The sequence below is a fragment of the Aplysia californica genome, unplaced genomic scaffold (genome assembly GCF_000002075.1).
Source record: "Aplysia californica isolate F4 #8 unplaced genomic scaffold, AplCal3.0 scaffold01363, whole genome shotgun sequence".
NCBI lineage: Eukaryota > Metazoa > Mollusca > Gastropoda > Aplysiida > Aplysiidae > Aplysia > Aplysia californica.
The window spans coordinates 68584-94348 of NW_004798633.1; the positions used below are offsets into that span (position 1 = coordinate 68584).

A 25765-nucleotide genomic window follows, 5' to 3' on the forward strand; every position below is an offset into this window, starting at 1 on the left:
GGCGCTCTCAAGAAACGGATCCCTCCGTAGGAGCGCCAAGTTAAAGAAACCGAAATATGGAAACATTTCAGAACATGCGTTGCCGTAATTTCTCACAGAAAACTGTAGTTTTTCCCACGCATAATAATACTCTCCACTCACATCAACGTACTTGAAAAGCAAAGAAGACAAATAACCTAGCCATTCTCACCTTTTCTCTTGGCTGGTCCTGCATGACTCGAGGATGTTCCGGAATACATCTCTTGAAACACCATGTACTCTGAGAAAACAGAAAGCGGGAGAAAACTACTGTAGCAGTCTTTACACCTTGATTTCTACGCTTTAGCCGCATCTCGCTCAAGTTAACTTGCACTCTCCCTCCAGCCGCAGAATTAGGAGCTATGTTTTAACGGAGAGCAATGCTTGTGGAAAAATACAAGGTCACACGGTAGGTAGGATACCGGTACGCTCCAGAAAATGGAATATCTACAGATGAGATTAGGGGCTTATGCAGTCAATTCCAAAGCAACACAAGATTGGCTTCAAGTTTACTCATAGGCTAGATTATTGGCACTGCCACTTAGCATCAATTAAGTCATCGTTTCAAAATTTTATAGTTTCAAACCTCTCAAGTTAAGAGAATTCTATTATTCTTTTGCGACATTTTAAACACCCGACAAGCTGTGGAGAAAATTTGCATGCAAATTTCAGCGAAGTTCAAAAACAACAATGGGCCAACTTACATGGCCAGCTCAAACAGGAAAAAGGAGAAATGTTGAACTTCGCAAAGGGAAATGAAACCAACGGTGTCTGAAATACTCACCACGACAGTCATTGCCAGAATACATATTATGTTATTCAATACGTCGACAAGATAACCACCTATCTTTCACTTGCATAGTGTCAGCTACAGTAGTTCCCATCCACCCCTCCCCTCTGATCACAGACCAATCTTCATCTACTGCGGTTTTATAGTGGGCAGCAGCTTTGCTACTCTTAGGTGCTGTTTCTGCCCACTCTACACACAGCCTATTTCATCAGTGACTGCAGCTTGCTAGTCTTAGGGGCTGATCATCAGTCTTCCTATTTATAGCCCTTTAACATTTACCATCAGTTTCACTCATCGCAATGTCAGAAAGATTATTCCTGGGCCTACTTGTCGGCAGCAGCTTGCTAGGCTTAGGTGCTGTCTCTGCCGACTGAAAACTGTGGTATAGCCTATTTCATCATTGACTGCAGCTTGCTAGTCTTAGGGGCTGATCATCAGTCTTCCAAATTATAGCCCTCTAACATTTACCATCAGTATACTGCAAGAGAAAAGAAGGCAAAGAATATTGCAAGGTTCTCACCTTTTCTCTAGGCTGTTCTTAAAGGACTCGATGCTCTTCCATCCAGAAGAAATCCCTTGACACAAGAGGTATTCTGAGGAACTTCCCTAAAATGAAACTCTTTGCAGTCTGACTTCTAGTCTTTCCCCGCTACTCGGGCAATTTCCGTTTCGCAATAGAACTAGGTTTCCGCGGAGTACAGCGCTTGTGGAAAAATACGAGGTCATGAGGAAGGTAGGGCGCTCTCAAGAAACGGATCCCTCCGTAGGAGCGCCAAGTTAAAGAAACCGAAATATGGAAACATTTCAGAACATGCGTTGCCGTAATTTCTCACAGAAAACTGTAGTTTTTCCCACGCATAATAATACTCTCCACTCACATCAACGTACTTGAAAAGCAAAGAAGACAAATAACCTAGCCATTCTCACCTTTTCTCTTGGCTGGTCCTGCATGACTCGAGGATGTTCCGGAATACATCTCTTGAAACACCATGTACTCTGAGAAAACAGAAAGCGGGAGAAAACTACTGTAGCAGTCTTTACACCTTGATTTCTACGCTTTAGCCGCATCTCGCTCAAGTTAACTTGCACTCTCCCTCCAGCCGCAGAATTAGGAGCTATGTTTTAACGGAGAGCAATGCTTGTGGAAAAATACAAGGTCACACGGTAGGTAGGATACCGGTACGCTCCAGAAAATGGAATATCTACAGACGTCAGAATGTGCGTCACTACCGTTCTAGTTACAACAGAAGGGATCGTATTTTAGCACGGGATTTTCAGTCTTTGGAAAACTTTCCAATTCCACCACACCCAACCCATCTTTTACTTCCTCTTCGGACACTGCAACAAAAACTAACCTTTGTGGTCCGTTAGAGACGCTTCCCTTTGGGTCCTCCGCGGCTGGTAGGGGGAAGGGCATGAGTCCTCAGCATCCGCTCTCGGAAAAAGAATTCATACAAAGGCATGGGGTTACTACCAGTCCAAGGTGGTGTTTCTGGCAACGGTTATGGCCTAGCCTTCCATGAGTGGACTTTGAAATGTCTACAAGAAAACTGCAACTGCTTTAGCCTCGTAGTAATGTCTTTGTATTTTACGCAGAGCAGGTCGCCAGTCAAAGTAAAGCCAACAATCTTCACCTCTTCAGGTTCTGCAGGCAGCAGCTTTCTAAACTTTAGGTGCTGTCTCTGCCTGCTGTACTGTAGATGCACAATTCTATTTCATCATTGACTGCAGCTTGCTGAGATTAGGGGCTTATGCAGTCAATTCCAAAGCAACACAAGATTGGCTTCAAGTTTACTCATAGGCTAGATTATTGGCACTGCCACTTAGCATCAATTAAGTCATCGTTTCAAAATTTTATAGTTTCAAACCTCTCAAGTTAAGAGAATTCTATTATTCTTTTGCGACATTTTAAACACCCGACAAGCTGTGGAGAAAATTTGCATGCAAATTTCAGCGAAGTTCAAAAACAACAATGGGCCAACTTACATGGCCAGCTCAAACAGGAAAAAGGAGAAATGTTGAACTTCGCAAAGGGAAATGAAACCAACGGTGTCTGAAATACTCACCACGACAGTCATTGCCAGAATACATATTATGTTATTCAATACGTCGACAAGATAACCACCTATCTTTCACTTGCATAGTGTCAGCTACAGTAGTTCCCATCCACCCCTCCCCTCTGATCACAGACCAATCTTCATCTACTGCGGTTTTATAGTGGGCAGCAGCTTTGCTACTCTTAGGTGCTGTTTCTGCCCACTCTACACACAGCCTATTTCATCAGTGACTGCAGCTTGCTAGTCTTAGGGGCTGATCATCAGTCTTCCTATTTATAGCCCTTTAACATTTACCATCAGTTTCACTCATCGCAATGTCAGAAAGATTATTCCTGGGCCTACTTGTCGGCAGCAGCTTGCTAGGCTTAGGTGCTGTCTCTGCCGACTGAAAACTGTGGTATAGCCTATTTCATCATTGACTGCAGCTTGCTAGTCTTAGGGGCTGATCATCAGTCTTCCAAATTATAGCCCTCTAACATTTACCATCAGTATACTGCAAGAGAAAAGAAGGCAAAGAATATTGCAAGGTTCTCACCTTTTCTCTAGGCTGTTCTTAAAGGACTCGATGCTCTTCCATCCAGAAGAAATCCCTTGACACAAGAGGTATTCTGGGAAAACAGAAAATAGAAGACAACTGAGGAACTTCCCTAAAATGAAACTCTTTGCAGTCTGACTTCTAGTCTTTCCCCGCTACTCGGGCAATTTCCGTTTCGCAATAGAACTAGGTTTCCGCGGAGTACAGCGCTTGTGGAAAAATACGAGGTCATGAGGAAGGTAGGGCGCTCTCAAGAAACGGATCCCTCCGTAGGAGCGCCAAGTTAAAGAAACCGAAATATGGAAACATTTCAGAACATGCGTTGCCGTAATTTCTCACAGAAAACTGTAGTTTTTCCCACGCATAATAATACTCTCCACTCACATCAACGTACTTGAAAAGCAAAGAAGACAAATAACCTAGCCATTCTCACCTTTTCTCTTGGCTGGTCCTGCATGACTCGAGGATGTTCCGGAATACATCTCTTGAAACACCATGTACTCTGAGAAAACAGAAAGCGGGAGAAAACTACTGTAGCAGTCTTTACACCTTGATTTCTACGCTTTAGCCGCATCTCGCTCAAGTTAACTTGCACTCTCCCTCCAGCCGCAGAATTAGGAGCTATGTTTTAACGGAGAGCAATGCTTGTGGAAAAATACAAGGTCACACGGTAGGTAGGATACCGGTACGCTCCAGAAAATGGAATATCTACAGACGTCAGAATGTGCGTCACTACCGTTCTAGTTACAACAGAAGGGATCGTATTTTAGCACGGGATTTTCAGTCTTTGGAAAACTTTCCAATTCCACCACACCCAACCCATCTTTTACTTCCTCTTCGGACACTGCAACAAAAACTAACCTTTGTGGTCCGTTAGAGACGCTTCCCTTTGGGTCCTCCGCGGCTGGTAGGGGGAAGGGCATGAGTCCTCAGCATCCGCTCTCGGAAAAAGAATTCATACAAAGGCATGGGGTTACTACCAGTCCAAGGTGGTGTTTCTGGCAACGGTTATGGCCTAGCCTTCCATGAGTGGACTTTGAAATGTCTACAAGAAAACTGCAACTGCTTTAGCCTCGTAGTAATGTCTTTGTATTTTACGCAGAGCAGGTCGCCAGTCAAAGTAAAGCCAACAATCTTCACCTCTTCAGGTTCTGCAGGCAGCAGCTTTCTAAACTTTAGGTGCTGTCTCTGCCTGCTGTACTGTAGATGCACAATTCTATTTCATCATTGACTGCAGCTTGCTGAGATTAGGGGCTTATGCAGTCAATTCCAAAGCAACACAAGATTGGCTTCAAGTTTACTCATAGGCTAGATTATTGGCACTGCCACTTAGCATCAATTAAGTCATCGTTTCAAAATTTTATAGTTTCAAACCTCTCAAGTTAAGAGAATTCTATTATTCTTTTGCGACATTTTAAACACCCGACAAGCTGTGGAGAAAATTTGCATGCAAATTTCAGCGAAGTTCAAAAACAACAATGGGCCAACTTACATGGCCAGCTCAAACAGGAAAAAGGAGAAATGTTGAACTTCGCAAAGGGAAATGAAACCAACGGTGTCTGAAATACTCACCACGACAGTCATTGCCAGAATACATATTATGTTATTCAATACGTCGACAAGATAACCACCTATCTTTCACTTGCATAGTGTCAGCTACAGTAGTTCCCATCCACCCCTCCCCTCTGATCACAGACCAATCTTCATCTACTGCGGTTTTATAGTGGGCAGCAGCTTTGCTACTCTTAGGTGCTGTTTCTGCCCACTCTACACACAGCCTATTTCATCAGTGACTGCAGCTTGCTAGTCTTAGGGGCTGATCATCAGTCTTCCTATTTATAGCCCTTTAACATTTACCATCAGTTTCACTCATCGCAATGTCAGAAAGATTATTCCTGGGCCTACTTGTCGGCAGCAGCTTGCTAGGCTTAGGTGCTGTCTCTGCCGACTGAAAACTGTGGTATAGCCTATTTCATCATTGACTGCAGCTTGCTAGTCTTAGGGGCTGATCATCAGTCTTCCAAATTATAGCCCTCTAACATTTACCATCAGTATACTGCAAGAGAAAAGAAGGCAAAGAATATTGCAAGGTTCTCACCTTTTCTCTAGGCTGTTCTTAAAGGACTCGATGCTCTTCCATCCAGAAGAAATCCCTTGACACAAGAGGTATTCTGGGAAAACAGAAAATAGAAGACAACTGAGGAACTTCCCTAAAATGAAACTCTTTGCAGTCTGACTTCTAGTCTTTCCCCGCTACTCGGGCAATTTCCGTTTCGCAATAGAACTAGGTTTCCGCGGAGTACAGCGCTTGTGGAAAAATACGAGGTCATGAGGAAGGTAGGGCGCTCTCAAGAAACGGATCCCTCCGTAGGAGCGCCAAGTTAAAGAAACCGAAATATGGAAACATTTCAGAACATGCGTTGCCGTAATTTCTCACAGAAAACTGTAGTTTTTCCCACGCATAATAATACTCTCCACTCACATCAACGTACTTGAAAAGCAAAGAAGACAAATAACCTAGCCATTCTCACCTTTTCTCTTGGCTGGTCCTGCATGACTCGAGGATGTTCCGGAATACATCTCTTGAAACACCATGTACTCTGAGAAAACAGAAAGCGGGAGAAAACTACTGTAGCAGTCTTTACACCTTGATTTCTACGCTTTAGCCGCATCTCGCTCAAGTTAACTTGCACTCTCCCTCCAGCCGCAGAATTAGGAGCTATGTTTTAACGGAGAGCAATGCTTGTGGAAAAATACAAGGTCACACGGTAGGTAGGATACCGGTACGCTCCAGAAAATGGAATATCTACAGACGTCAGAATGTGCGTCACTACCGTTCTAGTTACAACAGAAGGGATCGTATTTTAGCACGGGATTTTCAGTCTTTGGAAAACTTTCCAATTCCACCACACCCAACCCATCTTTTACTTCCTCTTCGGACACTGCAACAAAAACTAACCTTTGTGGTCCGTTAGAGACGCTTCCCTTTGGGTCCTCCGCGGCTGGTAGGGGGAAGGGCATGAGTCCTCAGCATCCGCTCTCGGAAAAAGAATTCATACAAAGGCATGGGGTTACTACCAGTCCAAGGTGGTGTTTCTGGCAACGGTTATGGCCTAGCCTTCCATGAGTGGACTTTGAAATGTCTACAAGAAAACTGCAACTGCTTTAGCCTCGTAGTAATGTCTTTGTATTTTACGCAGAGCAGGTCGCCAGTCAAAGTAAAGCCAACAATCTTCACCTCTTCAGGTTCTGCAGGCAGCAGCTTTCTAAACTTAGGTGCTGTCTCTGCCTGCTGTACTGTAGATGCACAATTCTATTTCATCATTGACTGCAGCTTGCTGAGATTAGGGGCTTATGCAGTCAATTCCAAAGCAACACAAGATTGGCTTCAAGTTTACTCATAGGCTAGATTATTGGCACTGCCACTTAGCATCAATTAAGTCATCGTTTCAAAATTTTATAGTTTCAAACCTCTCAAGTTAAGAGAATTCTATTATTCTTTTGCGACATTTTAAACACCCGACAAGCTGTGGAGAAAATTTGCATGCAAATTTCAGCGAAGTTCAAAAACAACAATGGGCCAACTTACATGGCCAGCTCAAACAGGAAAAAGGAGAAATGTTGAACTTCGCAAAGGGAAATGAAACCAACGGTGTCTGAAATACTCACCACGACAGTCATTGCCAGAATACATATTATGTTATTCAATACGTCGACAAGATAACCACCTATCTTTCACTTGCATAGTGTCAGCTACAGTAGTTCCCATCCACCCCTCCCCTCTGATCACAGACCAATCTTCATCTACTGCGGTTTTATAGTGGGCAGCAGCTTTGCTACTCTTAGGTGCTGTTTCTGCCCACTCTACACACAGCCTATTTCATCAGTGACTGCAGCTTGCTAGTCTTAGGGGCTGATCATCAGTCTTCCTATTTATAGCCCTTTAACATTTACCATCAGTTTCACTCATCGCAATGTCAGAAAGATTATTCCTGGGCCTACTTGTCGGCAGCAGCTTGCTAGGCTTAGGTGCTGTCTCTGCCGACTGAAAACTGTGGTATAGCCTATTTCATCATTGACTGCAGCTTGCTAGTCTTAGGGGCTGATCATCAGTCTTCCAAATTATAGCCCTCTAACATTTACCATCAGTATACTGCAAGAGAAAAGAAGGCAAAGAATATTGCAAGGTTCTCACCTTTTCTCTAGGCTGTTCTTAAAGGACTCGATGCTCTTCCATCCAGAAGAAATCCCTTGACACAAGAGGTATTCTGGGAAAACAGAAAATAGAAGACAACTGAGGAACTTCCCTAAAATGAAACTCTTTGCAGTCTGACTTCTAGTCTTTCCCCGCTACTCGGGCAATTTCCGTTTCGCAATAGAACTAGGTTTCCGCGGAGTACAGCGCTTGTGGAAAAATACGAGGTCATGAGGAAGGTAGGGCGCTCTCAAGAAACGGATCCCTCCGTAGGAGCGCCAAGTTAAAGAAACCGAAATATGGAAACATTTCAGAACATGCGTTGCCGTAATTTCTCACAGAAAACTGTAGTTTTTCCCACGCATAATAATACTCTCCACTCACATCAACGTACTTGAAAAGCAAAGAAGACAAATAACCTAGCCATTCTCACCTTTTCTCTTGGCTGGTCCTGCATGACTCGAGGATGTTCCGGAATACATCTCTTGAAACACCATGTACTCTGAGAAAACAGAAAGCGGGAGAAAACTACTGTAGCAGTCTTTACACCTTGATTTCTACGCTTTAGCCGCATCTCGCTCAAGTTAACTTGCACTCTCCCTCCAGCCGCAGAATTAGGAGCTATGTTTTAACGGAGAGCAATGCTTGTGGAAAAATACAAGGTCACACGGTAGGTAGGATACCGGTACGCTCCAGAAAATGGAATATCTACAGACGTCAGAATGTGCGTCACTACCGTTCTAGTTACAACAGAAGGGATCGTATTTTAGCACGGGATTTTCAGTCTTTGGAAAACTTTCCAATTCCACCACACCCAACCCATCTTTTACTTCCTCTTCGGACACTGCAACAAAAACTAACCTTTGTGGTCCGTTAGAGACGCTTCCCTTTGGGTCCTCCGCGGCTGGTAGGGGGAAGGGCATGAGTCCTCAGCATCCGCTCTCGGAAAAAGAATTCATACAAAGGCATGGGGTTACTACCAGTCCAAGGTGGTGTTTCTGGCAACGGTTATGGCCTAGCCTTCCATGAGTGGACTTTGAAATGTCTACAAGAAAACTGCAACTGCTTTAGCCTCGTAGTAATGTCTTTGTATTTTACGCAGAGCAGGTCGCCAGTCAAAGTAAAGCCAACAATCTTCACCTCTTCAGGTTCTGCAGGCAGCAGCTTTCTAAACTTTAGGTGCTGTCTCTGCCTGCTGTACTGTAGATGCACAATTCTATTTCATCATTGACTGCAGCTTGCTGAGATTAGGGGCTTATGCAGTCAATTCCAAAGCAACACAAGATTGGCTTCAAGTTTACTCATAGGCTAGATTATTGGCACTGCCACTTAGCATCAATTAAGTCATCGTTTCAAAATTTTATAGTTTCAAACCTCTCAAGTTAAGAGAATTCTATTATTCTTTTGCGACATTTTAAACACCCGACAAGCTGTGGAGAAAATTTGCATGCAAATTTCAGCGAAGTTCAAAAACAACAATGGGCCAACTTACATGGCCAGCTCAAACAGGAAAAAGGAGAAATGTTGAACTTCGCAAAGGGAAATGAAACCAACGGTGTCTGAAATACTCACCACGACAGTCATTGCCAGAATACATATTATGTTATTCAATACGTCGACAAGATAACCACCTATCTTTCACTTGCATAGTGTCAGCTACAGTAGTTCCCATCCACCCCTCCCCTCTGATCACAGACCAATCTTCATCTACTGCGGTTTTATAGTGGGCAGCAGCTTTGCTACTCTTAGGTGCTGTTTCTGCCCACTCTACACACAGCCTATTTCATCAGTGACTGCAGCTTGCTAGTCTTAGGGGCTGATCATCAGTCTTCCTATTTATAGCCCTTTAACATTTACCATCAGTTTCACTCATCGCAATGTCAGAAAGATTATTCCTGGGCCTACTTGTCGGCAGCAGCTTGCTAGGCTTAGGTGCTGTCTCTGCCGACTGAAAACTGTGGTATAGCCTATTTCATCATTGACTGCAGCTTGCTAGTCTTAGGGGCTGATCATCAGTCTTCCAAATTATAGCCCTCTAACATTTACCATCAGTATACTGCAAGAGAAAAGAAGGCAAAGAATATTGCAAGGTTCTCACCTTTTCTCTAGGCTGTTCTTAAAGGACTCGATGCTCTTCCATCCAGAAGAAATCCCTTGACACAAGAGGTATTCTGGGAAAACAGAAAATAGAAGACAACTGAGGAACTTCCCTAAAATGAAACTCTTTGCAGTCTGACTTCTAGTCTTTCCCCGCTACTCGGGCAATTTCCGTTTCGCAATAGAACTAGGTTTCCGCGGAGTACAGCGCTTGTGGAAAAATACGAGGTCATGAGGAAGGTAGGGCGCTCTCAAGAAACGGATCCCTCCGTAGGAGCGCCAAGTTAAAGAAACCGAAATATGGAAACATTTCAGAACATGCGTTGCCGTAATTTCTCACAGAAAACTGTAGTTTTTCCCACGCATAATAATACTCTCCACTCACATCAACGTACTTGAAAAGCAAAGAAGACAAATAACCTAGCCATTCTCACCTTTTCTCTTGGCTGGTCCTGCATGACTCGAGGATGTTCCGGAATACATCTCTTGAAACACCATGTACTCTGAGAAAACAGAAAGCGGGAGAAAACTACTGTAGCAGTCTTTACACCTTGATTTCTACGCTTTAGCCGCATCTCGCTCAAGTTAACTTGCACTCTCCCTCCAGCCGCAGAATTAGGAGCTATGTTTTAACGGAGAGCAATGCTTGTGGAAAAATACAAGGTCACACGGTAGGTAGGATACCGGTACGCTCCAGAAAATGGAATATCTACAGACGTCAGAATGTGCGTCACTACCGTTCTAGTTACAACAGAAGGGATCGTATTTTAGCACGGGATTTTCAGTCTTTGGAAAACTTTCCAATTCCACCACACCCAACCCATCTTTTACTTCCTCTTCGGACACTGCAACAAAAACTAACCTTTGTGGTCCGTTAGAGACGCTTCCCTTTGGGTCCTCCGCGGCTGGTAGGGGGAAGGGCATGAGTCCTCAGCATCCGCTCTCGGAAAAAGAATTCATACAAAGGCATGGGGTTACTACCAGTCCAAGGTGGTGTTTCTGGCAACGGTTATGGCCTAGCCTTCCATGAGTGGACTTTGAAATGTCTACAAGAAAACTGCAACTGCTTTAGCCTCGTAGTAATGTCTTTGTATTTTACGCAGAGCAGGTCGCCAGTCAAAGTAAAGCCAACAATCTTCACCTCTTCAGGTTCTGCAGGCAGCAGCTTTCTAAACTTTAGGTGCTGTCTCTGCCTGCTGTACTGTAGATGCACAATTCTATTTCATCATTGACTGCAGCTTGCTGAGATTAGGGGCTTATGCAGTCAATTCCAAAGCAACACAAGATTGGCTTCAAGTTTACTCATAGGCTAGATTATTGGCACTGCCACTTAGCATCAATTAAGTCATCGTTTCAAAATTTTATAGTTTCAAACCTCTCAAGTTAAGAGAATTCTATTATTCTTTTGCGACATTTTAAACACCCGACAAGCTGTGGAGAAAATTTGCATGCAAATTTCAGCGAAGTTCAAAAACAACAATGGGCCAACTTACATGGCCAGCTCAAACAGGAAAAAGGAGAAATGTTGAACTTCGCAAAGGGAAATGAAACCAACGGTGTCTGAAATACTCACCACGACAGTCATTGCCAGAATACATATTATGTTATTCAATACGTCGACAAGATAACCACCTATCTTTCACTTGCATAGTGTCAGCTACAGTAGTTCCCATCCACCCCTCCCCTCTGATCACAGACCAATCTTCATCTACTGCGGTTTTATAGTGGGCAGCAGCTTTGCTACTCTTAGGTGCTGTTTCTGCCCACTCTACACACAGCCTATTTCATCAGTGACTGCAGCTTGCTAGTCTTAGGGGCTGATCATCAGTCTTCCTATTTATAGCCCTTTAACATTTACCATCAGTTTCACTCATCGCAATGTCAGAAAGATTATTCCTGGGCCTACTTGTCGGCAGCAGCTTGCTAGGCTTAGGTGCTGTCTCTGCCGACTGAAAACTGTGGTATAGCCTATTTCATCATTGACTGCAGCTTGCTAGTCTTAGGGGCTGATCATCAGTCTTCCAAATTATAGCCCTCTAACATTTACCATCAGTATACTGCAAGAGAAAAGAAGGCAAAGAATATTGCAAGGTTCTCACCTTTTCTCTAGGCTGTTCTTAAAGGACTCGATGCTCTTCCATCCAGAAGAAATCCCTTGACACAAGAGGTATTCTGGGAAAACAGAAAATAGAAGACAACTGAGGAACTTCCCTAAAATGAAACTCTTTGCAGTCTGACTTCTAGTCTTTCCCCGCTACTCGGGCAATTTCCGTTTCGCAATAGAACTAGGTTTCCGCGGAGTACAGCGCTTGTGGAAAAATACGAGGTCATGAGGAAGGTAGGGCGCTCTCAAGAAACGGATCCCTCCGTAGGAGCGCCAAGTTAAAGAAACCGAAATATGGAAACATTTCAGAACATGCGTTGCCGTAATTTCTCACAGAAAACTGTAGTTTTTCCCACGCATAATAATACTCTCCACTCACATCAACGTACTTGAAAAGCAAAGAAGACAAATAACCTAGCCATTCTCACCTTTTCTCTTGGCTGGTCCTGCATGACTCGAGGATGTTCCGGAATACATCTCTTGAAACACCATGTACTCTGAGAAAACAGAAAGCGGGAGAAAACTACTGTAGCAGTCTTTACACCTTGATTTCTACGCTTTAGCCGCATCTCGCTCAAGTTAACTTGCACTCTCCCTCCAGCCGCAGAATTAGGAGCTATGTTTTAACGGAGAGCAATGCTTGTGGAAAAATACAAGGTCACACGGTAGGTAGGATACCGGTACGCTCCAGAAAATGGAATATCTACAGACGTCAGAATGTGCGTCACTACCGTTCTAGTTACAACAGAAGGGATCGTATTTTAGCACGGGATTTTCAGTCTTTGGAAAACTTTCCAATTCCACCACACCCAACCCATCTTTTACTTCCTCTTCGGACACTGCAACAAAAACTAACCTTTGTGGTCCGTTAGAGACGCTTCCCTTTGGGTCCTCCGCGGCTGGTAGGGGGAAGGGCATGAGTCCTCAGCATCCGCTCTCGGAAAAAGAATTCATACAAAGGCATGGGGTTACTACCAGTCCAAGGTGGTGTTTCTGGCAACGGTTATGGCCTAGCCTTCCATGAGTGGACTTTGAAATGTCTACAAGAAAACTGCAACTGCTTTAGCCTCGTAGTAATGTCTTTGTATTTTACGCAGAGCAGGTCGCCAGTCAAAGTAAAGCCAACAATCTTCACCTCTTCAGGTTCTGCAGGCAGCAGCTTTCTAAACTTAGGTGCTGTCTCTGCCTGCTGTACTGTAGATGCACAATTCTATTTCATCATTGACTGCAGCTTGCTGAGATTAGGGGCTTATGCAGTCAATTCCTAAGCAACACAAGATTGGCTTCAAGTTTACTCATAGGCTAGATTATTGGCACTGCCACTTAGCATCAATTAAGTCATCGTTTCAAAATTTTATAGTTTCAAACCTCTCAAGTTAAGAGAATTCTATTATTCTTTTGCGACATTTTAAACACCCGACAAGCTGTGGAGAAAATTTGCATGCAAATTTCAGCGAAGTTCAAAAACAACAATGGGCCAACTTACATGGCCAGCTCAAACAGGAAAAAGGAGAAATGTTGAACTTCGCAAAGGGAAATGAAACCAACGGTGTCTGAAATACTCACCACGACAGTCATTGCCAGAATACATATTATGTTATTCAATACGTCGACAAGATAACCACCTATCTTTCACTTGCATAGTGTCAGCTACAGTAGTTCCCATCCACCCCTCCCCTCTGATCACAGACCAATCTTCATCTACTGCGGTTTTATAGTGGGCAGCAGCTTTGCTACTCTTAGGTGCTGTTTCTGCCCACTCTACACACAGCCTATTTCATCAGTGACTGCAGCTTGCTAGTCTTAGGGGCTGATCATCAGTCTTCCTATTTATAGCCCTTTAACATTTACCATCAGTTTCACTCATCGCAATGTCAGAAAGATTATTCCTGGGCCTACTTGTCGGCAGCAGCTTGCTAGGCTTAGGTGCTGTCTCTGCCGACTGAAAACTGTGGTATAGCCTATTTCATCATTGACTGCAGCTTGCTAGTCTTAGGGGCTGATCATCAGTCTTCCAAATTATAGCCCTCTAACATTTACCATCAGTATACTGCAAGAGAAAAGAAGGCAAAGAATATTGCAAGGTTCTCACCTTTTCTCTAGGCTGTTCTTAAAGGACTCGATGCTCTTCCATCCAGAAGAAATCCCTTGACACAAGAGGTATTCTGGGAAAACAGAAAATAGAAGACAACTGAGGAACTTCCCTAAAATGAAACTCTTTGCAGTCTGACTTCTAGTCTTTCCCCGCTACTCGGGCAATTTCCGTTTCGCAATAGAACTAGGTTTCCGCGGAGTACAGCGCTTGTGGAAAAATACGAGGTCATGAGGAAGGTAGGGCGCTCTCAAGAAACGGATCCCTCCGTAGGAGCGCCAAGTTAAAGAAACCGAAATATGGAAACATTTCAGAACATGCGTTGCCGTAATTTCTCACAGAAAACTGTAGTTTTTCCCACGCATAATAATACTCTCCACTCACATCAACGTACTTGAAAAGCAAAGAAGACAAATAACCTAGCCATTCTCACCTTTTCTCTTGGCTGGTCCTGCATGACTCGAGGATGTTCCGGAATACATCTCTTGAAACACCATGTACTCTGAGAAAACAGAAAGCGGGAGAAAACTACTGTAGCAGTCTTTACACCTTGATTTCTACGCTTTAGCCGCATCTCGCTCAAGTTAACTTGCACTCTCCCTCCAGCCGCAGAATTAGGAGCTATGTTTTAACGGAGAGCAATGCTTGTGGAAAAATACAAGGTCACACGGTAGGTAGGATACCGGTACGCTCCAGAAAATGGAATATCTACAGACGTCAGAATGTGCGTCACTACCGTTCTAGTTACAACAGAAGGGATCGTATTTTAGCACGGGATTTTCAGTCTTTGGAAAACTTTCCAATTCCACCACACCCAACCCATCTTTTACTTCCTCTTCGGACACTGCAACAAAAACTAACCTTTGTGGTCCGTTAGAGACGCTTCCCTTTGGGTCCTCCGCGGCTGGTAGGGGGAAGGGCATGAGTCCTCAGCATCCGCTCTCGGAAAAAGAATTCATACAAAGGCATGGGGTTACTACCAGTCCAAGGTGGTGTTTCTGGCAACGGTTATGGCCTAGCCTTCCATGAGTGGACTTTGAAATGTCTACAAGAAAACTGCAACTGCTTTAGCCTCGTAGTAATGTCTTTGTATTTTACGCAGAGCAGGTCGCCAGTCAAAGTAAAGCCAACAATCTTCACCTCTTCAGGTTCTGCAGGCAGCAGCTTTCTAAACTTAGGTGCTGTCTCTGCCTGCTGTACTGTAGATGCACAATTCTATTTCATCATTGACTGCAGCTTGCTGAGATTAGGGGCTTATGCAGTCAATTCCTAAGCAACACAAGATTGGCTTCAAGTTTACTCATAGGCTAGATTATTGGCACTGCCACTTAGCATCAATTAAGTCATCGTTTCAAAATTTTATAGTTTCAAACCTCTCAAGTTAAGAGAATTCTATTATTCTTTTGCGACATTTTAAACACCCGACAAGCTGTGGAGAAAATTTGCATGCAAATTTCAGCGAAGTTCAAAAACAACAATGGGCCAACTTACATGGCCAGCTCAAACAGGAAAAAGGAGAAATGTTGAACTTCGCAAAGGGAAATGAAACCAACGGTGTCTGAAATACTCACCACGACAGTCATTGCCAGAATACATATTATGTTATTCAATACGTCGACAAGATAACCACCTATCTTTCACTTGCATAGTGTCAGCTACAGTAGTTCCCATCCACCCCTCCCCTCTGATCACAGACCAATCTTCATCTACTGCGGTTTTATAGTGGGCAGCAGCTTTGCTACTCTTAGGTGCTGTTTCTGCCCACTCTACACACAGCCTATTTCATCAGTGACTGCAGCTTGCTAGTCTTAGGGGCTGATCATCAGTCTTCCTATTTATAGCCCTTTAACATTTACCATCAGTTTCACTCATCGCAATGTCAGAAAGATTATTCCTGGGCCTACTTGTCGGCAGCAGCTTGCTAGGCTTAGGTGCTGTCTCTGCCGACTGAAAACTGTGGTATAGCCTATTTCATCATTGACTGCAGCTTGCTAGTCTTAGGGGCTGATCATCAGTCTTCCAAAATAGCCCTAGCCCTCTAACATTTACCATCAGTATACTGCAAGAGAAAAGAAGGCAAAGAATATTGCAAGGTTCTCACCTTTTCTCTAGGCTGTTCTTAAAGGACTCGATGCTCTTCCATCCAGAAGAAATCCCTTGACACAAGAGGTATTCTGGGAAAACAGAAAATAGAAGACAACTGAGGAACTTCCCTAAAATGAAACTCTTTGCAGTCTGACTTCTAGTCTTTCCCCGCTACTCGGGCAATTTCCGTTTCGCAATAGAACTAGGTTTCCGCGGAGTACAGCGCTTGTGGAAAAATACGAGGTCATGAGGAAGGTAGGGCGCTCTCAAGAAACGGATCCCTCCGTAGGAGCGCCAAGTTAAAGAAACCGAAATATGGAAACATTTCAGAACATGCGTTGCCGTAATTTCTCACAGAAAACTGTAGTTTTTCCCACGCATAATAATACTCTCCACTCACATCAACGTACTTGAAAAGCAAAGAAGACAAATAACCTAGCCATTCTCACCTTTTCTCTTGGCTGGTCCTGCATGACTCGAGGATGTTCCGGAATACATCTCTTGAAACACCATGTACTCTGAGAAAACAGAAAGCGGGAGAAAACTACTGTAGCAGTCTTTACACCTTGATTTCTACGCTTTAGCCGCATCTCGCTCAAGTTAACTTGCACTCTCCCTCCAGCCGCAGAATTAGGAGCTATGTTTTAACGGAGAGCAATGCTTGTGGAAAAATACAAGGTCACACGGTAGGTAGGATACCGGTACGCTCCAGAAAATGGAATATCTACAGACGTCAGAATGTGCGTCACTACCGTTCTAGTTACAACAGAAGGGATCGTATTTTAGCACGGGATTTTCAGTCTTTGGAAAACTTTCCAATTCCACCACACCCAACCCATCTTTTACTTCCTCTTCGGACACTGCAACAAAAACTAACCTTTGTGGTCCGTTAGAGACGCTTCCCTTTGGGTCCTCCGCGGCTGGTAGGGGGAAGGGCATGAGTCCTCAGCATCCGCTCTCGGAAAAAGAATTCATACAAAGGCATGGGGTTACTACCAGTCCAAGGTGGTGTTTCTGGCAACGGTTATGGCCTAGCCTTCCATGAGTGGACTTTGAAATGTCTACAAGAAAACTGCAACTGCTTTAGCCTCGTAGTAATGTCTTTGTATTTTACGCAGAGCAGGTCGCCAGTCAAAGTAAAGCCAACAATCTTCACCTCTTCAGGTTCTGCAGGCAGCAGCTTTCTAAACTTTAGGTGCTGTCTCTGCCTGCTGTACTGTAGATGCACAATTCTATTTCATCATTGACTGCAGCTTGCTGAGATTAGGGGCTTATGCAGTCAATTCCAAAGCAACACAAGATTGGCTTCAAGTTTACTCATAGGCTAGATTATTGGCACTGCCACTTAGCATCAATTAAGTCATCGTTTCAAAATTTTATAGTTTCAAACCTCTCAAGTTAAGAGAATTCTATTATTCTTTTGCGACATTTTAAACACCCGACAAGCTGTGGAGAAAATTTGCATGCAAATTTCAGCGAAGTTCAAAAACAACAATGGGCCAACTTACATGGCCAGCTCAAACAGGAAAAAGGAGAAATGTTGAACTTCGCAAAGGGAAATGAAACCAACGGTGTCTGAAATACTCACCACGACAGTCATTGCCAGAATACATATTATGTTATTCAATACGTCGACAAGATAACCACCTATCTTTCACTTGCATAGTGTCAGCTACAGTAGTTCCCATCCACCCCTCCCCTCTGATCACAGACCAATCTTCATCTACTGCGGTTTTATAGTGGGCAGCAGCTTTGCTACTCTTAGGTGCTGTTTCTGCCCACTCTACACACAGCCTATTTCATCAGTGACTGCAGCTTGCTAGTCTTAGGGGCTGATCATCAGTCTTCCTATTTATAGCCCTTTAACATTTACCATCAGTTTCACTCATCGCAATGTCAGAAAGATTATTCCTGGGCCTACTTGTCGGCAGCAGCTTGCTAGGCTTAGGTGCTGTCTCTGCCGACTGAAAACTGTGGTATAGCCTATTTCATCATTGACTGCAGCTTGCTAGTCTTAGGGGCTGATCATCAGTCTTCCAAATTATAGCCCTCTAACATTTACCATCAGTATACTGCAAGAGAAAAGAAGGCAAAGAATATTGCAAGGTTCTCACCTTTTCTCTAGGCTGTTCTTAAAGGACTCGATGCTCTTCCATCCAGAAGAAATCCCTTGACACAAGAGGTATTCTGGGAAAACAGAAAATAGAAGACAACTGAGGAACTTCCCTAAAATGAAACTCTTTGCAGTCTGACTTCTAGTCTTTCCCCGCTACTCGGGCAATTTCCGTTTCTTCGCAATAGAACTAGGTTTCCGCGGAGTACAGCGCTTGTGGAAAAATACGAGGTCATGAGGAAGGTAGGGCGCTCTCAAGAAACGGATCCCTCCGTAGGAGCGCCAAGTTAAAGAAACCGAAATATGGAAACATTTCAGAACATGCGTTGCCGTAATTTCTCACAGAAAACTGTAGTTTTTCCCACGCATAATAATACTCTCCACTCACATCAACGTACTTGAAAAGCAAAGAAGACAAATAACCTAGCCATTCTCACCTTTTCTCTTGGCTGGTCCTGCATGACTCGAGGATGTTCCGGAATACATCTCTTGAAACACCATGTACTCTGAGAAAACAGAAAGCGGGAGAAAACTACTGTAGCAGTCTTTACACCTTGATTTCTACGCTTTAGCCGCATCTCGCTCAAGTTAACTTGCACTCTCCCTCCAGCCGCAGAATTAGGAGCTATGTTTTAACGGAGAGCAATGCTTGTGGAAAAATACAAGGTCACACGGTAGGTAGGATACCGGTACGCTCCAGAAAATGGAATATCTACAGACGTCAGAATGTGCGTCACTACCGTTCTAGTTACAACAGAAGGGATCGTATTTTAGCACGGGATTTTCAGTCTTTGGAAAACTTTCCAATTCCACCACACCCAACCCATCTTTTACTTCCTCTTCGGACACTGCAACAAAAACTAACCTTTGTGGTCCGTTAGAGACGCTTCCCTTTGGGTCCTCCGCGGCTGGTAGGGGGAAGGGCATGAGTCCTCAGCATCCGCTCTCGGAAAAAGAATTCATACAAAGGCATGGGGTTACTACCAGTCCAAGGTGGTGTTTCTGGCAACGGTTATGGCCTAGCCTTCCATGAGTGGACTTTGAAATGTCTACAAGAAAACTGCAACTGCTTTAGCCTCGTAGTAATGTCTTTGTATTTTACGCAGAGCAGGTCGCCAGTCAAAGTAAAGCCAACAATCTTCACCTCTTCAGGTTCTGCAGGCAGCAGCTTTCTAAACTTTAGGTGCTGTCTCTGCCTGCTGTACTGTAGATGCACAATTCTATTTCATCATTGACTGCAGCTTGCTGAGATTAGGGGCTTATGCAGTCAATTCCAAAGCAACACAAGATTGGCTTCAAGTTTACTCATAGGCTAGATTATTGGCACTGCCACTTAGCATCAATTAAGTCATCGTTTCAAAATTTTATAGTTTCAAACCTCTCAAGTTAAGAGAATTCTATTATTCTTTTGCGACATTTTAAACACCCGACAAGCTGTGGAGAAAATTTGCATGCAAATTTCAGCGAAGTTCAAAAACAACAATGGGCCAACTTACATGGCCAGCTCAAACAGGAAAAAGGAGAAATGTTGAACTTCGCAAAGGGAAATGAAACCAACGGTGTCTGAAATACTCACCACGACAGTCATTGCCAGAATACATATTATGTTATTCAATACGTCGACAAGATAACCACCTATCTTTCACTTGCATAGTGTCAGCTACAGTAGTTCCCATCCACCCCTCCCCTCTGATCACAGACCAATCTTCATCTACTGCGGTTTTATAGTGGGCAGCAGCTTTGCTACTCTTAGGTGCTGTTTCTGCCCACTCTACACACAGCCTATTTCATCAGTGACTGCAGCTTGCTAGTCTTAGGGGCTGATCATCAGTCTTCCTATTTATAGCCCTTTAACATTTACCATCAGTTTCACTCATCGCAATGTCAGAAAGATTATTCCTGGGCCTACTTGTCGGCAGCAGCTTGCTAGGCTTAGGTGCTGTCTCTGCCGACTGAAAACTGTGGTATAGCCTATTTCATCATTGACTGCAGCTTGCTAGTCTTAGGGGCTGATCATCAGTCTTCCAAATTATAGCCCTCTAACATTTACCATCAGTATACTGCAAGAGAAAAGAAGGCAAAGAATATTGCAAGGTTCTCACCTTTTCTCTAGGCTGTTCTTAAAGGACTCGATGCTCTTCCATCCAGAAGAAATCCCTTGACACAAGAGGTATTCTGGGAAAACAGAAAATAGAAGACAACTGAGGAACTTCCCTAAAATGAAACTCTTTGCAGTCTGACTTCTAGTCTTTCCCCGCTACTCGGGCAATTTCCGTTTCGCAATAGAACTAGGTTTCCGCGGAGTACAGCGCTTGTGGAAAAATACGAGGTCATGAGGAAGGTAGGGCGCTCTCAAGAAACGGATCCCTCCGTAGGAGCGCCAAGTTAAAGAAACCGAAATATGGAAACATTTCAGAACATGCGTTGCCGTAATTTCTCACAGAAAACTGTAGTTTTTCCCACGCATAATAATACTCTCCACTCACATCAACGTACTTGAAAAGCAAAGAAGACAAATAACCTAGCCATTCTCACCTTTTCTCTTGGCTGGTCCTGCATGACTCGAGGATGTTCCGGAATACATCTCTTGAAACACCATGTACTCTGAGAAAACAGAAAGCGGGAGAAAACTACTGTAGCAGTCTTTACACCTTGATTTCTACGCTTTAGCCGCATCTCGCTCAAGTTAACTTGCACTCTCCCTCCAGCCGCAGAATTAGGAGCTATGTTTTAACGGAGAGCAATGCTTGTGGAAAAATACAAGGTCACACGGTAGGTAGGATACCGGTACGCTCCAGAAAATGGAATATCTACAGACGTCAGAATGTGCGTCACTACCGTTCTAGTTACAACAGAAGGGATCGTATTTTAGCACGGGATTTTCAGTCTTTGGAAAACTTTCCAATTCCACCACACCCAACCCATCTTTTACTTCCTCTTCGGACACTGCAACAAAAACTAACCTTTGTGGTCCGTTAGAGACGCTTCCCTTTGGGTCCTCCGCGGCTGGTAGGGGGAAGGGCATGAGTCCTCAGCATCCGCTCTCGGAAAAAGAATTCATACAAAGGCATGGGGTTACTACCAGTCCAAGGTGGTGTTTCTGGCAACGGTTATGGCCTAGCCTTCCATGAGTGGACTTTGAAATGTCTACAAGAAAACTGCAACTGCTTTAGCCTCGTAGTAATGTCTTTGTATTTTACGCAGAGCAGGTCGCCAGTCAAAGTAAAGCCAACAATCTTCACCTCTTCAGGTTCTGCAGGCAGCAGCTTTCTAAACTTAGGTGCTGTCTCTGCCTGCTGTACTGTAGATGCACAATTCTATTTCATCATTGACTGCAGCTTGCTGAGATTAGGGGCTTATGCAGTCAATTCCAAAGCAACACAAGATTGGCTTCAAGTTTACTCATAGGCTAGATTATTGGCACTGCCACTTAGCATCAATTAAGTCATCGTTTCAAAATTTTATAGTTTCAAACCTCTCAAGTTAAGAGAATTCTATTATTCTTTTGCGACATTTTAAACACCCGACAAGCTGTGGAGAAAATTTGCATGCAAATTTCAGCGAAGTTCAAAAACAACAATGGGCCAACTTACATGGCCAGCTCAAACAGGAAAAAGGAGAAATGTTGAACTTCGCAAAGGGAAATGAAACCAACGGTGTCTGAAATACTCACCACGACAGTCATTGCCAGAATACATATTATGTTATTCAATACGTCGACAAGATAACCACCTATCTTTCACTTGCATAGTGTCAGCTACAGTAGTTCCCATCCACCCCTCCCCTCTGATCACAGACCAATCTTCATCTACTGCGGTTTTATAGTGGGCAGCAGCTTTGCTACTCTTAGGTGCTGTTTCTGCCCACTCTACACACAGCCTATTTCATCAGTGACTGCAGCTTGCTAGTCTTAGGGGCTGATCATCAGTCTTCCTATTTATAGCCCTTTAACATTTACCATCAGTTTCACTCATCGCAATGTCAGAAAGATTATTCCTGGGCCTACTTGTCGGCAGCAGCTTGCTAGGCTTAGGTGCTGTCTCTGCCGACTGAAAACTGTGGTATAGCCTATTTCATCATTGACTGCAGCTTGCTAGTCTTAGGGGCTGATCATCAGTCTTCCAAATTATAGCCCTCTAACATTTACCATCAGTATACTGCAAGAGAAAAGAAGGCAAAGAATATTGCAAGGTTCTCACCTTTTCTCTAGGCTGTTCTTAAAGGACTCGATGCTCTTCCATCCAGAAGAAATCCCTTGACACAAGAGGTATTCTGGGAAAACAGAAAATAGAAGACAACTGAGGAACTTCCCTAAAATGAAACTCTTTGCAGTCTGACTTCTAGTCTTTCCCCGCTACTCGGGCAATTTCCGTTTCGCAATAGAACTAGGTTTCCGCGGAGTACAGCGCTTGTGGAAAAATACGAGGTCATGAGGAAGGTAGGGCGCTCTCAAGAAACGGATCCCTCCGTAGGAGCGCCAAGTTAAAGAAACCGAAATATGGAAACATTTCAGAACATGCGTTGCCGTAATTTCTCACAGAAAACTGTAGTTTTTCCCACGCATAATAATACTCTCCACTCACATCAACGTACTTGAAAAGCAAAGAAGACAAATAACCTAGCCATTCTCACCTTTTCTCTTGGCTGGTCCTGCATGACTCGAGGATGTTCCGGAATACATCTCTTGAAACACCATGTACTCTGAGAAAACAGAAAGCGGGAGAAAACTACTGTAGCAGTCTTTACACCTTGATTTCTACGCTTTAGCCGCATCTCGCTCAAGTTAACTTGCACTCTCCCTCCAGCCGCAGAATTAGGAGCTATGTTTTAACGGAGAGCAATGCTTGTGGAAAAATACAAGGTCACACGGTAGGTAGGATACCGGTACGCTCCAGAAAATGGAATATCTACAGACGTCAGAATGTGCGTCACTACCGTTCTAGTTACAACAGAAGGGATCGTATTTTAGCACGGGATTTTCAGTCTTTGGAAAACTTTCCAATTCCACCACACCCAACCCATCTTTTACTTCCTCTTCGGACACTGCAACAAAAACTAACCTTTGTGGTCCGTTAGAGACGCTTCCCTTTGGGTCCTCCGCGGCTGGTAGGGGGAAGGGCATGAGTCCTCAGCATCCGCTCTCGGAAAAAGAATTCATACAAAGGCATGGGGTTACTACCAGTCCAAGGTGGTGTTTCTGGCAACGGTTATGGCCTAGCCTTCCATGAGTGGACTTTGAAATGTCTACAAGAAAACTGCAACTGCTTTAGCCTCGTAGTAATGTCTTTGTATTTTACGCAGAGCAGGTCGCCAGTCAAAGTAAAGCCAACAATCTTCACCTCTTCAGGTTCTGCAGGCAGCAGCTTTCTAAACTTTAGGTGCTGTCTCTGCCTGCTGTACTGTAGATGCACAATTCTATTTCATCATTGACTGCAGCTTGCTGAGATTAGGGGCTTATGCAGTCAATTCCAAAGCAACACAAGATTGGCTTCAAGTTTACTCATAGGCTAGATTATTGGCACTGCCACTTAGCATCAATTAAGTCATCGTTTCAAAATTTTATAGTTTCAAACCTCTCAAGTTAAGAGAATTCTATTATTCTTTTGCGACATTTTAAACACCCGACAAGCTGTGGAGAAAATTTGCATGCAAATTTCAGCGAAGTTCAAAAACAACAATGGGCCAACTTACATGGCCAGCTCAAACAGGAAAAAGGAGAAATGTTGAACTTCGCAAAGGGAAATGAAACCAACGGTGTCTGAAATACTCACCACGACAGTCATTGCCAGAATACATATTATGTTATTCAATACGTCGACAAGATAACCACCTATCTTTCACTTGCATAGTGTCAGCTACAGTAGTTCCCATCCACCCCTCCCCTCTGATCACAGACCAATCTTCATCTACTGCGGTTTTATAGTGGGCAGCAGCTTTGCTACTCTTAGGTGCTGTTTCTGCCCACTCTACACACAGCCTATTTCATCAGTGACTGCAGCTTGCTAGTCTTAGGGGCTGATCATCAGTCTTCCTATTTATAGCCCTTTAACATTTACCATCAGTTTCACTCATCGCAATGTCAGAAAGATTATTCCTGGGCCTACTTGTCGGCAGCAGCTTGCTAGGCTTAGGTGCTGTCTCTGCCGACTGAAAACTGTGGTATAGCCTATTTCATCATTGACTGCAGCTTGCTAGTCTTAGGGGCTGATCATCAGTCTTCCAAATTATAGCCCTCTAACATTTACCATCAGTATACTGCAAGAGAAAAGAAGGCAAAGAATATTGCAAGGTTCTCACCTTTTCTCTAGGCTGTTCTTAAAGGACTCGATGCTCTTCCATCCAGAAGAAATCCCTTGACACAAGAGGTATTCTGGGAAAACAGAAAATAGAAGACAACTGAGGAACTTCCCTAAAATGAAACTCTTTGCAGTCTGACTTCTAGTCTTTCCCCGCTACTCGGGCAATTTCCGTTTCGCAATAGAACTAGGTTTCCGCGGAGTACAGCGCTTGTGGAAAAATACGAGGTCATGAGGAAGGTAGGGCGCTCTCAAGAAACGGATCCCTCCGTAGGAGCGCCAAGTTAAAGAAACCGAAATATGGAAACATTTCAGAACATGCGTTGCCGTAATTTCTCACAGAAAACTGTAGTTTTTCCCACGCATAATAATACTCTCCACTCACATCAACGTACTTGAAAAGCAAAGAAGACAAATAACCTAGCCATTCTCACCTTTTCTCTTGGCTGGTCCTGCATGACTCGAGGATGTTCCGGAATACATCTCTTGAAACACCATGTACTCTGAGAAAACAGAAAGCGGGAGAAAACTACTGTAGCAGTCTTTACACCTTGATTTCTACGCTTTAGCCGCAACTCGCTCAAGTTAACTTGCACTCTCCCTCCAGCCGCAGAATTAGGAGCTAGGTTTTAACGGAGAGCAATGCTTGTGGAAAAATACAAGGTCACACGGTAGGTAGGATACCGGTACGCTCCAGAAAATGGAATATCTACAGTTGTCAGAATGTGCGTTACTTTTCTAGTTACAACAGTACGGACTGCATTTCCTGCGGGACTGCCAGTCCTTGGAAAACTTTTGAATAAGAACACTTCCCACACACACTGTACTTAAATTTTGGACACTGAAACAAAAACTAACCTTTGTGGTCCGTTAGAGACGCCTCACTTTGAGTCCTCCGCGGCTGGTCCTCTGCCAGAGATGGTGGGGGGGATGGCATGAGTCCTCAACATCCTGTCTTTATCCTGGACAAATATAATGCACATGTAACATGTCAGAACTTCTAGCTTGTCCAAGTGTCTAAAAATCCCCCCCCCCCCCCCACCCTCAAATTGTTATACTGGCAGGTCCCAAAGGAAACTCACCAGTGTGAATGAACTTTGTTTACCCAGATGACAGATGGTTCTCGACAATACACTCTACTCATACTGTCGCCTAAATCTATTTAGATCTATACAGAGACAGAAACATAGAGAGAGAGAGAGAGAGAGAGAGAGAGAAAGAGAGAGGAGGGTAGCAGATAGACGGAGAGAGGGAGGGGGGGAGGGGGAGAAGGAGATCATTAGATGGGAGTGAGAGAGGGGAAGAGGGAGAAGAGGAGGGAGATAGAGTAGAGGGGTGGGGAGGGAGAGAGAGGGGGGGTGGAAAAGGGAGAGGGCGAGAGAG

At 43.9% G+C, this 25765-nt stretch overlaps 1 protein-coding gene across 1 annotated transcript in view; it reads right to left on the reverse strand.

The window, feature by feature from the left end:
* Nucleotides 1–1260: 1260 nt before the first annotated feature.
* LOC101859071 overlaps nucleotides 1261–25765 on the reverse strand; it is a 44753-nt gene continuing 20248 nt past the window's right edge. The window contains exons 30-64 of the mRNA XM_013090611.1: nucleotides 24817–24885; nucleotides 24384–24456; nucleotides 23147–23226; nucleotides 22719–22787; nucleotides 22286–22358; nucleotides 21050–21129; nucleotides 20622–20690; nucleotides 20189–20261; nucleotides 18952–19031; nucleotides 18524–18592; nucleotides 18088–18160; nucleotides 16851–16930; nucleotides 16423–16491; nucleotides 15990–16062; nucleotides 14750–14829; nucleotides 14322–14390; nucleotides 13889–13961; nucleotides 12653–12732; nucleotides 12225–12293; nucleotides 11792–11864; nucleotides 10555–10634; nucleotides 10127–10195; nucleotides 9694–9766; nucleotides 8457–8536; nucleotides 8029–8097; nucleotides 7596–7668; nucleotides 6360–6439; nucleotides 5932–6000; nucleotides 5499–5571; nucleotides 4262–4341; nucleotides 3834–3902; nucleotides 3401–3473; nucleotides 2164–2243; nucleotides 1736–1804; nucleotides 1261–1401 (exon numbers count right to left, since the gene is read on the reverse strand). Of these exons, the coding sequence (XP_012946065.1) occupies nucleotides 1325–1401; nucleotides 1736–1804; nucleotides 2164–2243; nucleotides 3401–3473; nucleotides 3834–3902; nucleotides 4262–4341; nucleotides 5499–5571; nucleotides 5932–6000; nucleotides 6360–6439; nucleotides 7596–7668; nucleotides 8029–8097; nucleotides 8457–8536; nucleotides 9694–9766; nucleotides 10127–10195; nucleotides 10555–10634; nucleotides 11792–11864; nucleotides 12225–12293; nucleotides 12653–12732; nucleotides 13889–13961; nucleotides 14322–14390; nucleotides 14750–14829; nucleotides 15990–16062; nucleotides 16423–16491; nucleotides 16851–16930; nucleotides 18088–18160; nucleotides 18524–18592; nucleotides 18952–19031; nucleotides 20189–20261; nucleotides 20622–20690; nucleotides 21050–21129; nucleotides 22286–22358; nucleotides 22719–22787; nucleotides 23147–23226; nucleotides 24384–24456; nucleotides 24817–24885 (2588 nt within the window). The 3' untranslated portion in view covers nucleotides 1261–1324. The remainder of the gene's footprint in view (nucleotides 1402–1735; nucleotides 1805–2163; nucleotides 2244–3400; nucleotides 3474–3833; nucleotides 3903–4261; nucleotides 4342–5498; nucleotides 5572–5931; nucleotides 6001–6359; nucleotides 6440–7595; nucleotides 7669–8028; nucleotides 8098–8456; nucleotides 8537–9693; nucleotides 9767–10126; nucleotides 10196–10554; nucleotides 10635–11791; nucleotides 11865–12224; nucleotides 12294–12652; nucleotides 12733–13888; nucleotides 13962–14321; nucleotides 14391–14749; nucleotides 14830–15989; nucleotides 16063–16422; nucleotides 16492–16850; nucleotides 16931–18087; nucleotides 18161–18523; nucleotides 18593–18951; nucleotides 19032–20188; nucleotides 20262–20621; nucleotides 20691–21049; nucleotides 21130–22285; nucleotides 22359–22718; nucleotides 22788–23146; nucleotides 23227–24383; nucleotides 24457–24816; nucleotides 24886–25765) is intronic.